The 17,141-nt window shown below is 51.3% G+C and overlaps 1 protein-coding gene across 11 annotated transcripts in view; it reads right to left on the bottom strand.

Annotated features, from left to right (window-relative positions):
* Nucleotides 1-17,141, bottom strand: part of PCBP3 (poly(rC) binding protein 3) — a 56,443-nt gene that overhangs the window by 35,752 nt on the left and 3,550 nt on the right. For 4 of the 11 annotated variants that reach the window (XM_053947796.1, XM_053947791.1, XM_053947795.1 and 1 more), the window contains exons 1-3: nucleotides 16,022-16,110; nucleotides 9,985-10,059; nucleotides 8,725-8,834 (exon numbers count right to left, since the gene is read on the bottom strand). Coding sequence is in view for 2 of the 11 variants with exons in the window: in XM_053947790.1 (XP_053803765.1) it covers nucleotides 16,022-16,112 (91 nt within the window). In the remaining 9 variants the exon portion in view is untranslated. Of the gene's footprint in view, nucleotides 1-3,657; nucleotides 3,749-8,724; nucleotides 8,835-9,984; nucleotides 10,060-16,021; nucleotides 16,113-17,141 lie in introns of those variants that run through there. The other 7 variants (XM_053947792.1, XM_053947801.1, XM_053947790.1 and 4 more) reach the window with 5 other exon arrangements.

Below are 17,141 nucleotides of genomic sequence, written 5' to 3'. Positions count from 1 at the left end.
AACAGGGATGAGATTTGGAGCACATGGGCTGCCCTGGAGCAGTCTGTCCAGGTGCTGCTGGACAGAAACAAGGGGGACTGGAGCTACTCTCATGAATGCCACCCAACTTCTCAAAGCACCTGGGACAGGTCCACGCCCCTCCTGATCCAGGGATGGGGGAACGGGTCTTCCCACTCCCCCCAGCTGCCATGCTGGGGATGTAAGGGACAGATTAGGTGCAGCACAGAAAACATGTGGAGATCAATCAAGGGTGATGGGGGGAGTTACAACCACCCTGGTCCCATCAATCCCAGTTGGATCCAGTGTTCTTTGTCTGCAATCTCAAACCCATGACTTTCACCCTGGCCATGGATGCTCTTTGGGAATGGGAGACTGATCAGAGACATGGGAAACGAGACTCTTATCTCTGCCTTCCCTGGAGTAGCGACCCAGCACTCCAAGGGGATCAGTTGGGATGCGGACTGACCCCATCCCTTCTTTGACAAGCCCCCAGTGGTGCAGGGCCGGAGGAGGCGGGAGCAGGGGATCCCACACCAATAGCCACCACAGGGCCGTGTCCCACCCGACATTGTCCCCAGCCCAAAGGAAGGGGCTGCAGGGCAGTGTGTGACAGGGCTGCGTGGTGGCCATGCTGGGCTGCACTGTCCCCATCCTGCACAGTGCTGGCTCTCCCTGCTCCAGCTGGCGAGAAGGAGGATGGGGGCCCTCAGCATCTGGGGGTGGATCGCCAGTGTGCTGCACTCAGACCCTGACAGCAGGCTCCAAAACTGTCACTCCCGATCTGTTTTCACTTCAACTAAACCTCAACCCCAATTACAATCAAGGAGAGCTGCCTCTCCTCTCCCCTTCTCCCTGTGGTAGGTCCTCTGTAACTTCGGGTCTCAATGCTGAGCCAAACCTCAGCTGGGGAATGGGTGAACTGGCTCTGCTGGAAATTGGGGCTGCCAGAGACAGGGTCATGACTGCCCCTGTCCCCAAACCTGGCCCTGGCAGTGAGGGCACAGCCACTGCAGTGGTTGCATCCCTGCAGGGCTGTGGGTCTCTGGCAAAATCCATGGAGGATGTGCCACCGATATCACAACCTGCCTCTGCCATGGGTGGTATCCAGCTCCAAAGCTGCATCCATGGAGAGGAGGGGGTTTGGTGGCAGTAGGGTGCCCCCACTGCCCGCTGCCAGCCCACTTAGCAACCCCCAGATTAAATAAATAAATTAAACCAGATCCGTGTGTGTGTGTGTGCAATCACAGCACCAGGATGGATGCATTCAGCAGAAAGCTGGGAAAAAGCTCAGCAGATAGAGACAGCCCTCACCGACTGGGGAAGCTTTCAGGTTCCCTTTCCAACTCAGCTGGCCATAAAGCAGATGCAGAGAACCATCAGACTCCCATCACAGGGGCTGTCACCCACCCTCATGCTGCAGGACTTGGGGGCTCAAGGGCAGAGGTGCCACCCTGCAGGTCTGGGGACCGTCCCCTGCTCTCCAAAGGCACTCACAGCCTGCAGCCAGGGGTCCAAGTGCTCCGCCACCACTAGGATCGAGCTCACCCCAGTGTGCCAGGCATGTTCCCTCCCCACCACGGAGAGCCACGCTGCCATCAAGGTGCCCTCTCCGCCTGCTCTGCAGCACTCATTCTCCAAGAGGGGGTCTGGAAAAAGCAATTGATCCCCTGGGGAAAGCAATCCTGGGACCACCAAAGCAGCATGGCTGGCTGGTACCCAGGGGAGTATCCCTCAAGGTGGGGAGTGAGCAGCTCCCCGTGCCTCCTGGTCCACCCCAAAAGGGAACTGGCCACCATTGAGGGATTTGCTCCATCTGCCAGTGATCCCGACAGCATTCCTCTTCCTGCAACCCATGCTACCTCCCCACAGGTTCTCCAATGCTATTTTGAAGGCATTGAAATAATGTTGGAAGCACTTATAAAGAGATTTGTCCCAGCAGCCTTTTGTCCCCATCTCAAAATGACCGCTTTTCTTTGAAGGAATAAGCATCCTCTTAATTCAGCAAGATTAAAAGAACATTTCCTGCAGTTATTTCCCAGGAAGAAAAATTTGGTTTTGTGTCTGAGAACGCTGAAAATATTTATATAAATGAATCCCAAAAAGAAAGAGGAAGTCTGAGATTAAGAGCTTTGGAAATATTACTGAGTTATTCTAGAATTTTGTATTAAGAGCAAAACCCCAGCTATTAGGAAAGAATGCCTGTTTAATTCAGGGTTAGGTTTCTGTATCAAAATGTAGCCCAGCATCTGTCCTTGCATCTGTCAAAACAAAGGTCAATCATTTTATGGAAACTTAAACACAATGTCCTTGAGCTACTGTTTCTTGTTTATTTTTAAGCTGGACTTGACTTCCAATTAATAAAATCAGATTTTTTAAGATGGTTCACATTCAAATCACATTATCCCAAAAATCTCAGATTATGAGAAAAACATATCTGAGAATATTTTTCCTTTATAGTATGGAGATGATAATTTGGGGTTGATTTCAACAGCTTTTAAATATTCTATAGCATTTGCCACTAATATTTCACTTTCCTACTTATAAAGTGATCATGAAACCAAGGAAAATGCAACAGAAACATGATGGTATAAGGAAGTATTTTGACACCCTGAGGAAAATGTGTATTTGAGGGAAAACAGAAAACAAAGCGAGCATCATAACACAAGGGATTCCTCTCGCCAAATCAAATTTCCCCAGCAAAAGGAAAGAAAATCAATGAAAATAGGATGGAATTAAATAATAAGAATATTTATAGCATTAAAAATTAATGGATGTGGAATGGAATTAGAAATATTTTTTTAAAAAATACTGGAACTAGAATGGAATTCAAAATAAAAATATAAAAAATTTGGAAATATACTGGAACTAAAAAGTAAAAATACTTCAAACAAAACACAATAATGGAAGGTAAAAATCAAATTAATCAGGGTTGGAGGTTTTATTCTATTGCCACACTAAGACATGATTAACATCCCTGTTATTTTAGTGTCCATTCCTTGAAGGCAATTCCATTTGTGCCATTCCCACCCAAGTGCACACACAAATGACACTTTCCAAAGCCTGAGCTGCAAATGACAGAATTTAGGAACAGCTGGGTATTCTGGTTAAGGAAGAAATGGATGCCTCCCTGCCCAGGGTGGCACTGGCTGCTGGGTACGGGTAAAATGGAATTTAACTAAAATAACTAATTTAACTATTTAATAAATAATTTATTTAAAGCATACGCTTCAAGAATGATGAATCTGCAAAACAAAGTCACAGCAAGATTTGTCAAATTTAACTTGCAAAAAATATTTGGCAATTTTTTTTTTTTTTTTTTGCAAAAAACAAAAAAAAAAAAATTATTCAGAAAAATAATTTCCAAAAAATATTCTGTGAATTTCTCCCAGGAGAGACCTGGGGAGTAGTCGCTATCTTAAAGGAATCCCATTGCTCGTGTGCCACTGTCGCCCATTATCCCACCCAACGCTGCCACAGACTTAAATTTCCTCCATGAGAGATTCCCTTAAAACTGCTCCTAAGCATTCAAAGCTCTTCCAACCCACACCGTAGCCCGGGACCCGGCTCATTCCAGGACTCTTCCCTGACTTACACTGGTGGGAAAAGTTGCCTGTGGCGGGTGGTCTTTCACCAAGACAATCTTTTAAATCTCCTTACCTTTCCCAAAGAACCCCTTTCGTACTGCTTTGGCAGGAGGGGGATCCAGACAGATGGCCAGTCTTTTCACGTTTGGAAAGGATGAAAAATGCTACAGGGGGGAAAAAAAATCCCAGTGATTTTTTTTTCTTATTCCGCTGTTCAGCGCGGAAAGGCTCCCAACCTCATTGGTCCTGGAAGATCCACCACGTGGCATGGAATAAGGGCACATGACCTATTTTCTCCCAAATCCCTGGGTTTGCTGAAAAGGGGGATGCACCCACTGCTGATGCTCTTGTCATTTCATGGACTTTGATTTATTTATTTTTTTTTATTATTTTTTAAAGGCCACTGAGCAAATCTGGATGCCTCAAGGCAATGAGGGCAAACCAGCCAACGCTTCCAACATGAAGGAGAAAGGATCCCAGCATGAGATGAGCTCCAGTGTGCTGCCCGTGTGCAGGGGGAAATTTGGGCATGTTTTACAGGGTGCCTGCCCACCCAATGCAGGGCCAGAGCCTCTGGGAGGGACAGGCTGTGCGAAACCCTCCATCTCAGAGGCAGCAGCACAGTGGGAAGGACCAGGCTCAAGCCCTGCCTGCACATCCCAGAGTTCAGCTGGCTCCCTGCAGGAAGCGGATGTGTTACAATTGCTCCATCACCCAAACCAGATGATCTCGTGCCCCGATGTTGGTCCCGACCCCTCCTCAGCTGTTCCCATCCTTTGCTGTCCTCCTGGCTGATGCATCAGACAACTGCTCCAAGAGATGGCAATCTCCTCCTTTGGAGGCTGCTGGAACAGCTTTCTGGGAAGCTGGACCAAGAGCAGTGGAGGGACCATGGCACACCCCGGGTAGGCACTGCCCACTCCCACCAGCCCTTGGCCACACCAGGCCCAAAGGATGTTTCAGTGTCCCCCCATACACAGTCACCCAGCCCAAAATGCAGGACAATTCTGGGCATCCCGAAAAGATCCCCAAAACCCTGTGGAGCAAGGAAAGCCAAGCCACTGCTCCCAGTATCTGATTTTGACTAGTGCTGGGGGGTGTCGCCTTGTCCCAGCTCTGAGCCACCACATCCCAGCTGGCCATGGTCCACAGACTAATGATCTCCTGTCCTTCCTTCAGTAGCCAGGGCAGGTACCAGCCCTTTGGTGTCCAGACATTCTGTTTGGGGAAGGGAAAAGGAAATTTTGGAGCCCTCAGATATCCTCATGTTTTGTCCATCAGAGCTCAAGCCACTCAGACCAGTCAGAAGCAGCATTTTTCTGGCAACCCAAGTCTCCATCGGGCTGTGCCAACCCTTGGCTGTACCATCTTTCCAATGCCAGGGATACACCTGTTCACCTGAAAGCTACGGCCAAATCTACCTTGGGCATTTGCCCTTGGTAGAGCCCTTCTGCAGAGCAGCTGTCACCAGCCACCCCATCACCCAAGGGTTCAAGACCTTCTTATCCAGGAGTGGCACCTAAGGCTCCTGGGAGGACCAGCTGAGCTTGAAGCAGCCATGGCCACCTCCAGCCCTTCTTAGCATCACAACTATGTCCCAAATGCTGGTTCTTCCTTGCAGATGCTCCCCTTCCATGGCTCTGCACAGTGACGGGAAGCATTGGGAGCACAACCCCTAATTCCAGATTCTTCCCGAGGCCAGACTGTCTCACCATGCTGTTCCCAAAGCCACAAGTACAGCCATAAAAGGCCCCAAACAGTATAGAAAAGTGCAGGGTTTCACCCAAATCCTCTCTGGCTCAGAGGGTCATGCTCCAGCCAGATCACGGGGCACTCAATTCCAATGAATACACACAGAGGGAGAAACTTCCCACACTAAAATTTTCAAATGCAAACTATGGCCACAGCCCAAAGCACCCAGCTCATCGCTTGCCCCTCCCATGTTTCCTGATAGCCACAGAGAAGAAACCTGAGCACCCTGTGACTCAGTGGAAGGTGTTCCTGCCCACAATAGGGGTTTGGAATGAGATGACCTTTAAGATCCTTTCCAACCCCAAGCATTCCATGATTCTGTGATTCCATGAGCCCCCGCCCCATTTTTCAGCCCCCTCCTCCTTCCCCAGCAAAGCTAAAGCTGGCTTCCCAGTAATCTTCCCAATAATTATATAATAGAGAGGCAGGTGGATAAATCATTTCAGGCCACTGTGCCGATAGAAAGCAAGCTGGATTAAAAGATCAGAAAAAGCAATACTTAGATTAAAATGGTTTGTTATTTTCAGCTAAGGGAAAAAATCTGTGGCTAAAGCACAGAAGACGGGAATCAAAGGCGCATCATCTTCTTTTCCCCCAAAACCCAACCTTTTTACATATTAGCCAAGACAAGTTCTAAGTTTCCAACCTTAAATCAGGTTTTGTTTCCTAATAGGTAAAAAAATACACCTTGTCAGTTCATATGACTTTTTAGCTAAAAATTAAGAGATGCTTCAAGTTGTATTTTTCCCATGTGAGGCCATCAGAGCCCTTAAATCAGGAGAACCAGTGCATGGCAGTTAACATCACTGCCCACAAAAAATGTGGCTCCTGGCATGATGGGCACCAACCCCTTTGCCTTCTCCCATGCCTCCCCACACCCCAGGCTGATGGCAGGTGAATGCCAGGCTTACCGGCAGTGCAGAGGTGGCAGTGGCAACTGGGAGAAGCCCATCAGACAGTGGAACGTCTCTCTACGGGGACCTATATGTTGTCCCCCTAGCCCCCAGCAAGGTCAGCAGCCCAGGGTGCTATGCTCTGACTGATGGCTTTGGAAAGGCGTGAAGGGGAGGCAGGAACAAAACGGGGAGAAAGGGAGGTGGCGCTGGGGGCCGAGCTCTCCGCAGGGCATGGTGCTCATCAGCCCAGTTTGGATCGATGGGTGAGCTCCACTCATTCACCTTCAAGTTCAGATTGAGCAGAAGGGTCAAACTGGGAAATGGTTTGGCACTGGCAGGCATGTCCCCATCAGCACCCTGCAGCCTTGTGTCACAGCTGTTTGCCTTGCTGGAATGGGCAATTCCCACCCCACAGCATCTCCAGAATCAGCATTCCCACCTGAGCACATTGCTAACCCCATAGAATCTCCATCTTCCAGCATCAGCAGTGACCACCCATCCCATCACCTGGATGGGAGATGGAGCGGCAGTTTTTTCAGTGTGAAGTCCCAGAATATCCTGAGTTGGAAGGCATCCACAAGGATCATCGAGTCCAACTCCTGGCCCTGCAGAGGACAATGCCCACAATCCCACCTTGTGTTCTTCCAGGTGTCTCTCCCAGCTGTAGTTTTGCTATAAAAATGTCATGGTACCACACACATAGGATCAGCCTTGAGTTCCGACCATGGAATCCCATGGAGCAAGAGATCCAAGACACAGCCTTGGGGAGGGCTTGTGAGAGACAGGCATCAGGCTCCTCTCCCTCCTATGGATGTGGGAGAGGGGCTGGGACACAGACCTGGGAGAAGGGATGGGATAGTGGACAGGGAGCATGAGAAGGCAGAAAAATTATGTCAGAGACTGTCCTAGGGTGACGTTATAGTGCTTATATCCCCAATCGTGTGTTCTGTTTATGCTTGATGATATGTTCTGTGCCTTCAGGACTGGTTCTGAAAAGTGAAGGTTTGTTTTGTCTTGTTATCAGCCAGCTCACCTTCCCCCACGGTCTGTGTCTAGGAGAGAGGATAGGGCTTGCTTGCTTGCTTGCTTGCTGGCTTGCTTTCACTTTGCTCTTGCTCCTGCTTTTTGCTTTTACCCTTGCTTTTGCTTATTAGTAAGTTTAGCTAGGCAGTCCAATTTTTTCCCTGTATTGTTTTTCTTTCCCTTTCCTGAATACCATTCTAACCTGCTCCTGACTGGGAGCTGGAAAACACCAAGAAACACTGAGAGCCTGCATTTTGTGACCTGCAGCAGCCATCCCCAGCGCCGGAGACTGATAGCTGGGCGACCGCTCCCAGGAGAGACTTTCTGAATTTGTCATCTCTTCAGAGAGGTGAAAGAGTTTTTGTCATCTGGTGTTGTTCACTTTTTTTGTACTGGGGAGTTCTTTGCTTGCTAAACAAACAGGTTTTTTCCACTTCTCTCCCAGGAAATTCTTCCCAAACCAGGTGGGGGGGTGGGGCTGTGGGGGTTTGCTTTCTGGGGGCTCCTTCCAAAGGTTTTCTCCCAAATTTGCCCTAAACCAGGACAGAGACCTTACCAGAGGGAGATGGGAGCTATGAGATGTTGTGATGTTCACCCAAATTTAGCCTTATATTGCAGGAAAGTGTATACACTAAAGCCAGAGAATAAAACACACTTGCTGGACAGGCGATGGCGGAAACCTCACACCAGACACAACCAGTATCCACCACATCACCAGAGGCCATAGATAAACCTCCTCACAGGTTTTGTTTTTTTGGCAAGTCCTATCCTTGCTGCACCTTACTGGGTCACCTGCAGCTCTGCTGGGGAACTTCCATCCCCCTATCCAAAACACACCCTTGTGCTGCAGGTGCAGGCTGTTTGCTCTGGCCAGTCTCTCCCAGTGTTTTCTGTGCAGAAAACAGGGATAAGTGACACTCATAAAAGGAATGGGAGAAAAGAGAATGGGTTTGTCTGTCACTACATTTCTGCTTTATGGAGCGGTCTTCTCCCTTGGAGACGTGCATCCTCCCCTCCACTAATTGAAATGTTGCACCACCATCCATTCGTGCCTGGGACAACACGATGGCCTATGGCCACTCCTGATCTATTTTAGTCACAAAAGCAGAGGGGCTGATGAAAATCACCCCATCTCTGCACTTCCCAGCTTAGCTCTTTTGCTGGTTTTAATGGAATGGCCAGTGTGGCAGAAAGCAGGTGTCAAGGGCAGAGACAGCAGGTTGAGAGACCTGCACAGATGCAGGAGAGAGGCCCAAGCACCCTCCCTGAAGGTGTTTTACAGCCTAAGGGATCTGCAAAGATCCCTCCTCCCAAGATTTGCAGAGAAGCTGTTGCTGCCCCATCCCTGGAAGTGTTCTGGGTCAGGTTGGATGGGGCCTGTGGAAAGTGTCCCCATGTAACAAGATGAGCTTTAAGGCCCCTTCCAATCTGAGCCATTCTGGGATTGTACGACTTGGAAAGGACCTTACCTTACCCTACAGGATGGCCTTGAGCTCCAGAATGATTCCTGGGAAGGTCTGGCTGCACCAGAAAAGGGCATGCTGAGCGTGGGGGGGAACCCAGCAGTCCACGCACGAGCCTGCAGACCAGGACATGGCAGAGGTTAAAGCACGGCACAGAGGAAAGACCAAAGCTGCTGAATGTGAACTTCAGAGAGAAGTAAAACACAGACTGGGGTGGGGATCGGGAGAGAATGATCAAGAGCATCACCTCCAGGTTGTATTTGGGTAGACAAGCAGAATTTTTTTTTTCTGCATTGCAAACAGGTTTGGGCAGATCGTCAGCATCCACCAACCACAGGAAATCATCCTGTGGAGGAGGAGATCCTTGGAATGTCAGAGACTCCCCGGTAACCACAGCCCAACAGTCCTCCTCTATGGTCACCTGCCTGTGGTCGTGCCCAGCAGTGGAGCCAGGGGCCTGCTTTGTACATAAACCCAGCGGTGGTGGAAAGGATCCAGCACGTTTCAGCACCACGGTTCCGGGTGTCAGCTGGATTTTTGCTGCTGCTCTCAATAAGTTAACTGGGGCATGCACTACCCATCAATACAATCAATGGAACAGCCTCAGCCACTAATAAACCAAGTGCCAGAGGGCAGGAAAACCTCTCCACTGCTCAGAATATTCCCTTGGCAGCAGGGTGGGTGAGCTGGAGACCCCTTGCTTGAACTTGGTGCTGCTCGTAGTGTGTTGGGGCACCTTATGTGTTAACAAGGAAAACCTTCCCCTTCCCAGTGACTCAGCAACCTCCATGCTCATCCCCAGTGACCTGGGCACTTTCCTGCCATGGCAAGGAGCCTGTCAGTGGGAGGGGAGCCCATGGGACCTCCTGAGGTGATTCTTCAGCCCTGCTGATGCTCACAGCAGCATCAGCACTAAGGTAAGAGCGGGCTGCCCAGGGCTTTATCCCTTTGGGGCTGAAAACCTCCAAGGACGGAGCAAACACAGCCTCTCGCAGCAACTAGCTGTCTTCATAATTTATGTTTTTTCCTCTCAAAAAAGTTCTCTCCACGTCCTCCAAGGTAGTGGCTACATCCCCAGCTGGTGTCACCTGCAAGCAGCGCAGGTGCCAGGATGGACTCTGAGGGATTTCCCCACTCTCCATTGAGCCTACGCCAGCCAGATAAATTCTAAATCCCAGTAACTGCTGCAATCGCAACATCCAGTCCCATGGGCTCTGGCCAAAGCTGAAAACCTGGAAAGGATGGAAACCTCAAACTGTGGCTCACCGTTGGAAGACCTGCAGGGCCAGGTCAGGGATCCCGTGGAGCTGGTGGTCAGCAGTGCAGGAGGCAGGGAAGGATCTGGAAGACAGCACATCTCAGCACCCTGAGGAGCCCAGGCAGCCCCCTCACCTGGAATCCACAGAGCATCCTCCCAGCCCTGCTGCCGTGGCCGAGGGCAACACAGGGAACAGGGAAGCCCAGGGCCAAATCAGAGGAGTCCTTGGTAATTGTTTTATTCCAATCAGTACCAATTGCTGGTCACTGATCCCAGGATTCATAATAAGGGAAAATCCTCATCACGGCACCAGTCTCATCAACATACCCATGAAAAGGGAGCTCAGGCAAGGATGTAGGAATGCTGGAAGGACAAGGGGTTGCAGGGAAACCCTAACCCTTCTTCCCAGAGCCAGAGTGGGCACAAATCATCAACCCACATCCCATAAATTCATGGGGGAAGAGACTTGCACTCATCTTCCGGGTCCTAGGTTTGAGTTTATCCAAAGGCAAGGCTTAGCATCCAGCAAACACAGCATTAAGGAATTTTTTAGCAGTTTTCTTAATCAAAAATGAGTCCATCTCTCAGCAGCTCTGCTCCTTGTTATGTCCCAACCCTTCAACCCACCAAGCTACATGTGAGATCCCAGCCATGACCCTGTGCTCCTGTAGCAGGCACCAGTGCATGTGCACGAGGTGTTCTCTGCCATCAGGGTGTAGGTCACCCCCAGGCACACAGGAGGTTTGGTGCTGTGCTGGGACAACCTTAGTTCCAGCACAGGTAAGAGTGAACCTCAAGCAACCCAAAAGCAGAAACCTCAACACTGCAAAGGGCATCTTGGCTGCTTTAAGCACCATCTGACAGCTCCAGTGGGGCTGTTTCCAGAAGATTCTGCTGAGCACAGCCATCCAGCACATGCCACATCACACCACAGTGGCTCCTTCCTCGTCACTAACCAGTCCAAGGCACTCATAGATTGTCTTAAAAGGTATCATGAGATGGATAAGCAACATTTGGGCTGCTGGGGGACTATCACCCTTGCCATCACCTCCCTAATCCTCTTTACAGCATGGCCAAAGGCCCTGCACCTTGTGGCTGCCCTGACAGTAAAAGCAAAGGAGTCAATTGAATTTTTTTCCTGGATGCTCTCTCCAGTGAAGCATGCATTGCCAGGAGAGACACCAGTAGGCCTCTCCCACCAAAAGCTTTCCACCTCCTGATCCATAGCAGTGGAGAGCATGGCTCTATCCCTGCATGGACAGCTCGCCTGCTAGCTCACAGACTACGTCCCATCAGGAAATTTGGTCAGGAATGTTCAAAAGGATCACTCAGGATGCTGAAGGAGTCATTTCTGAACAGCAGAGTGCCCAGATCCCAGCAAAATCCCACCTACTGCTCCCAGATAAAAGCACCTGATGATGCAAGGAATGCCAATGCACTGATGTGACCAATCCCAAAAATCAGCCTCTGGAGACTACAGCATTTCACTGCACTTAACTCATTCCAGTGAGGCCACAGGGACCCAGGGGCTGGGCAGTTTGATGGCCCCACCTGCACTGGAGCCCTCAGCCACCTCATTCCAGGGGGCTCAAAATTTAGTCTTGGATGGGAATGGAGGAAACACAAACACATGGACAAATCTGGGGCCATCAGCAGAATGCCAAGGGGAAGGAGCTGAGGGTGGCTCCCTGCTCATGCCCAGCTTCCAAGGTGAGCTGGTGGTACTTCCATGTGGGGGCAGCTCCCGTGCCTGGTCACACAGGGCTGTGAAAACTCCCTGCTTTTGCCCAGGCAGTCCCTATCCTACCATCTCTAATACCACATCCCCTACTCCATACCACTCCCCTGCTGCAACACCCATCCTGCCTCTCCTGCAAACTCAGGACTTCAGCTTCCCCTCACCACTGGTGAGTCCCTGGCTTTTTGTGACCATCAGGAACCTTCCTTCGGATATTTGGGACCACGGTGCACATGTGTGAGGTCCAAGCTCTGCAGAGAGCGTGGAGAGCTTGGAGAGGTCCTATAGCTTTGCTGTGACCCTCCAGGGAAAATTCAAGGTCTTTTGGAAGACATGCTGTGCAGTGGTGAGGGAGGGATGGGATGAGGATGGGAATAGCTGGGATGGGATGGATGGGATGGATGGGATGGATGGTATAGGGATGAGACAGGATATGAAGGGATGAGATGGGGCAGGATAGGATGGGATGGAATGAGATGAGATGGGAATGGGGATGGGATGAGATGGGATGGGGATGTTCTCCCACCATACCACCAAACCTTGTACACCCCAAAGACAGGAATACCAGTGACATGGCTCCATCTGCATTGATCCCCCAGGCTGCCAGCCCCCTTTGTGCTGGAGGGAACTCCCCTTCCCTCCACTGGGGATGCAGCAGCCCCCACATCACCTGGATCCGCTCTGCTCTGGGGTTCTGGATGCCACCGCTCCCTGTGCAGGGAGAGAGGGATCCTCCCCTGACCTGTGTTCCCATCATCCGCCTGTCCGGGTGTTCCACGCAGACAGAGGCAATGATTTTGATGTCCCAGTGAACAAGCTGTCGGGATGCATCAGCCTCAAAGGGCAGCCTTCAGAGCTGCCTTCTCCTCCCATGTGCTGCCTGGGCAAGGAAAACCAATTCCAGCTTTGCACACACACACACACCGTGTCACTGGTGCCTGAGATTTTCCAGCCTTTTAACTAAAAATCCTTGCAAACACTACCCATGAGGAGGGGGAGTCAGCAAGCCTGGGGCAGGGGTTGGAGGGGAGGTGCCGCTCAGCTGGCAGAGGGGCAGCCCCACGGGCAGAGCCCGGTGACGTGATGGAACCTGAGCGCTGCGGAGCCGTCAGGAACCTGGGCATAGATGAGCTGAGAAAAGCCATGAGCAGAGTTGACATCTGTCCCCTGGGTGGGTACCTAATGAGGGGAGACACTGTCCATTTGTGGAGATGAGGAAAAGTTAAAAGATTTCCGAGCTGACACCTGGCAGCCTCCATCGGTGTTCCTGACCACACAGTAGGGGAAGGAGAACAGCAGTCACCCCTGGACTCTGCAGGGGTAGGTGAGCTGGATGGCCACGGGGTTGACATCTCAGCAGCTCATCCATGCTGCCCAAATATCCCTTGCTTGTGTTTTTCTGCCACCTTAAAAGAGAAACTGGTGCTTTCTCAGAGCTGGGGGGGGGGGGGGGCAGTCTGGCAGGGTCCCATGATGCCCCATTCCCCAGGAAAAGGAAGCAGCATGGCAGGGAGCACATTCCTGGGTCCAGCAGCACACCAGACCTGCTCTAGACTAGGATCTGGGCACGGGCAAAGGCTCCTTGTGTCCTGTGGTCTCCACATCCCAGGAGTAGGATGGCACTCAGCAATGCCTCAGCCCCCGCATCGCCCAGCAGCCCCCCCATGCTTCCACAAACCTAGTTCTGTCAGTCTCTATAAATCCAGCCTCCCTAAGCCCATTTGTCACAAGTTCTTCCCTAACTCACCTCCAGCCTCTTCCCTTCCCACCACCTTCCACTGGTGACAAGAGCGATGGAGCAGGAGAAGGGAGAGCCCTGTATCACTCCTATTGCCTCCCAGCTTTTCCCTCAGGAAAACCTGGGTCTAAAAGTACTTGTGAGCCATCAAACAGCCCCATTCCCTCCCAAATCCCACTGTGAAATGCTCTTCTCCCCACCTGTCTGCCTGCTTTCCTAAAGGCCAAGTGGATTTACAGAGAAAACACCTCCCTGCGAGTATCCTGGCTGAAAGGGGATATCCTGGAGCATCCTCAAGGCTTTTCACCAGTCTAAAAAACAGCTTAAAAACACTGACATTACTTCACATGGTTTTCACCACCTCCACCAGCACAGTCTCAGGTCTAAACTCTATCACCTCCATCACCTGCCTGGCTCCAGGGATTTTTGCTCCTTTCCAACAAATATAGCTAAAAACGCCCAAAAGAAGGGTGCAACCCTTTCCCTGGGATGCCTGGGAATGCAAACAGCAGCTGGGTTCAGGCTGCTCCTCCCTGGCACCCGCTGATCTGCTGGGTTCAAGCAGATGGAGCAGCCACAAATCCCCCCTAAGTCAGGGAAGGGACTAATCTCCTAGAGGACAAATCAGTTGCCAAGGCGGGGAAGCTCAACATTCCACCTTTTCCTCCCTCCTCTGGCAAACCCAGCAGCACCCAGCATACCCAGAGGGATCACAGCACTCCTGAGGGCAGAGGAGGCACCAGGAGTTTGGGTACCTGGTGGAGACCCATTCTGGGGACAAGCAGACATTCAGGTCACAGAGAGCTAAGCCTCACGTGCCCTATGCAGAGAGGCACAGCAGCTGGTGTCTCTGTGAGGAAAACCACATCTGGTGAGCTCTTAAAACTTCCAAAATGCTCTCCAGCCATGACAGGCTGAGGCTTCTTCAAGACTGAGAGGTCCTTGGTGGGTGTGGGAAGCCAGAGGAGCAGCCACTGGAATGAGGTGGATTACCCACAGTGGATTCCCTGGTCCTTCCTCACTGCTGGAGGAGGACTAAGTCCACTGGAGAGAGTTAGTCCAGATTCACAGGATGTGATCTAGAGAGCCAACATGCTCTCTCCAAAACACAGATATCCCCAGAAGGATTGGGAATGACAAGGTGCTGATGTCAAAGCCCCACAGCAGATCCCACCATGGACATCACCCCCAGCCACGCTAAGCCCATGTCCTTCAGAAAGACCCTAGACCAAAGACCCCAAACCATAGGTCAGCCCAAGGACACACAGCCTGGTCCTGCTCCCAGGGCCATCCACAAGTGCCAACCCTCGCAAATTCATTTTCCTTCTGCTCCAGAGGCCACAGAAAGTGAGAAGGTCAGCAAATTTTGTGCCACTCTTCATTCTTCTGGGTTGTGTTTTTTTATCCCCTCCTCTTTTCTTTCTTGTTCCCCCTCTTCCCTTGCCTAAGGGCTCGTAAACTCCTCCTGTGTGCTCACAAGGGACAATGTCTTGCCAGATATTGTCAGCCCTTCTCAGAAAACTCCAAGGCAGGAGAGCTGATGAGGACAAGCAGGAGAGCTCTCAAAACACTTGGAAGGAGGAGGCTGCAGCCCAGGGAGAGGATGGAAAAGGTACAGGCTGGGATGTGTGGCCTCTGGGTTTGGATTGCACTGTGCACCTCGGATGGAGGATCATGAATGGCCAGCAGAGCCCGGGGAAGCCCCAATGAGGTGTGATACCCATGAGTGTGGCACAGCATCAGTGCCACCTCTCTGGGTGCCACTGCACATCCAAAGGAATGGCCTGGGACAGAGGGTGAGCCACTGGTTTGTCCCTGGGAATCATGGCCACTCAAGCTATGCAGTCAAAACAGGCAATTTCAAGTCCCCCACTAATCCATCCCCATGCCCTCGAGGGGAGATTTGGGGAAAATCCCAACATTTCCCTGAGGGAACCCCAAAAAAACCTGTTTTCCAGGTGGGGAAACTGAGTCACAGAGGAAACCACCATGGACAGGCTTGCCTATCCCATGGAGCCACACTGTCCCAGGGAAGGGCTTCATTTCCCAGATACCCTGGGCTCATGTCGTCATGCTTCATGTTATCAGTCCAATAAAAGCCTTTAAATAGGGAATTGTTTCTATATTTTAAGGAAAGTTTAGAGGCACAGAGTGAGTGAGCATCTCTGGACGTCTCTGGCCCAGCTCCCACCCCAAGCATGGTCACTCCAGAGGTGGGTTAGGCTGCCTGGTATGAAATGACTCCACCCTGAAACCTCAAAACTTCTTCCAAGCCCTCCATTTTCTGCCTGCACACAAGGAGATGTTCCCTGGATACCCTCAGCCACTGCCATCGCCAAAAGGCCTCATTTTTATCCTTTTCAGAGCACACTGGGCAGCAGGGACCTCATCACACATCATCATGGTGATGTCCCCATACCCATGGTTGTGACCCCATGCCCACAGCAGTGTCCAGCCTGGAATGGTCACCAGCCTGCATGACCTGTGCCAGGGGCGAACATGCCATCATCACCCCAAGGGTCCCCCAGACAGCACCAGGCCTGCGGTGGGGCTGTTCCTGCCTCCTCACCTCCAGAATGGGTTGCAGGTGCAGCACAACCTGAAGGCACATCTGGCAGTGTTGGAAGGGTGCTGCTGCAGCTGGATGGGTGGCTCCTTCCCTGTGGAATAAAGGGATGAGAGTCAATTATGGAGCAAAAGCATCCTCCAAACAATGTGTCCCCCACAGCAGGTCCCCATCCTGGGGACACCCACGCAAGCGTTTGAGCCCATGCGAGAGATGTCACCACCATAATTCTCTCAGGACAAGCAAGTCCTAGATGCAGCTTTTCCCAGCCCAGCTGACCAAAGTCCTATAAGGCATGATCAGAGGCCTCTGGGCCACTTGGATTTTCAGGAATTCATCACCTTGTGCTGGGAAAGTAGGGACAAGAGGGTTTGCTCCTTGGTGGCAGGGATGCATGAGTCATCCTCCAGCCTGATGCCCTTGAAACAGAGCCAAAAAAGCTTTTACCAAAAGTAGCCAGCAACAAGATACCAGAGCTGCAGCTCCAGCATTAACCCTTTCCTGGCAGAAGCTGGCTGGCTGCCCTGCCATGCAGATCCTTTCTCCTCCTCTGCTCAGTGCTGGGTTTGCCCACTGTGTGCACCCAGCAGGTGCCAACACTGCCCTGGCAAGGGCAGGGAGGGGGACATGCCATGAGACCCCAGTGATGGGCTGCTGCCAGTCCAAATGGGGTTGGAAACGCAGGCCCCCCAAATGGGGAACGCCATTTCTCTTCCATATGTCCCACCACAAAGCCTGCCCAGCAAACAGGACAATGTTTGGAGTCCACCAAAGCGAAAACACAACTCAAAAAAAAATCTGGTGGAAAATATAAAGCTCTTTATTTCCACTCCTTTGGGGGAAAGGGTCTTGATTCCTGCACTCCTTGTTTCACTTAGGAACCCGCCAACCATCCGTAGCTCTGATGGGATCCTCATTGTTTAGTGTGCCAAGACTTGATGAGCTTTCCCCAAAATAGGGGGAACTAGCCTGCTGGAGAATCCCGTATTCCCTCCTTGACAGAAAAGAGCCCTGTGGGGACAAGTGGGAATTTTTGTGTTAAAAGGAGGTTTTCCTCCCTGCAGGCAGGCAGAGAGGTGCCAGCACCCAGCTTTCCTGCCAACCTGATGACCATGGATCTATT

This window comes from Vidua chalybeata, chromosome 7 (assembly GCF_026979565.1).
Source record: "Vidua chalybeata isolate OUT-0048 chromosome 7, bVidCha1 merged haplotype, whole genome shotgun sequence".
In the NCBI taxonomy this organism is placed as follows: Eukaryota; Metazoa; Chordata; class Aves; order Passeriformes; family Viduidae; genus Vidua; species Vidua chalybeata.
This window is presented reverse-complemented; position numbering and strand designations above follow the sequence as displayed.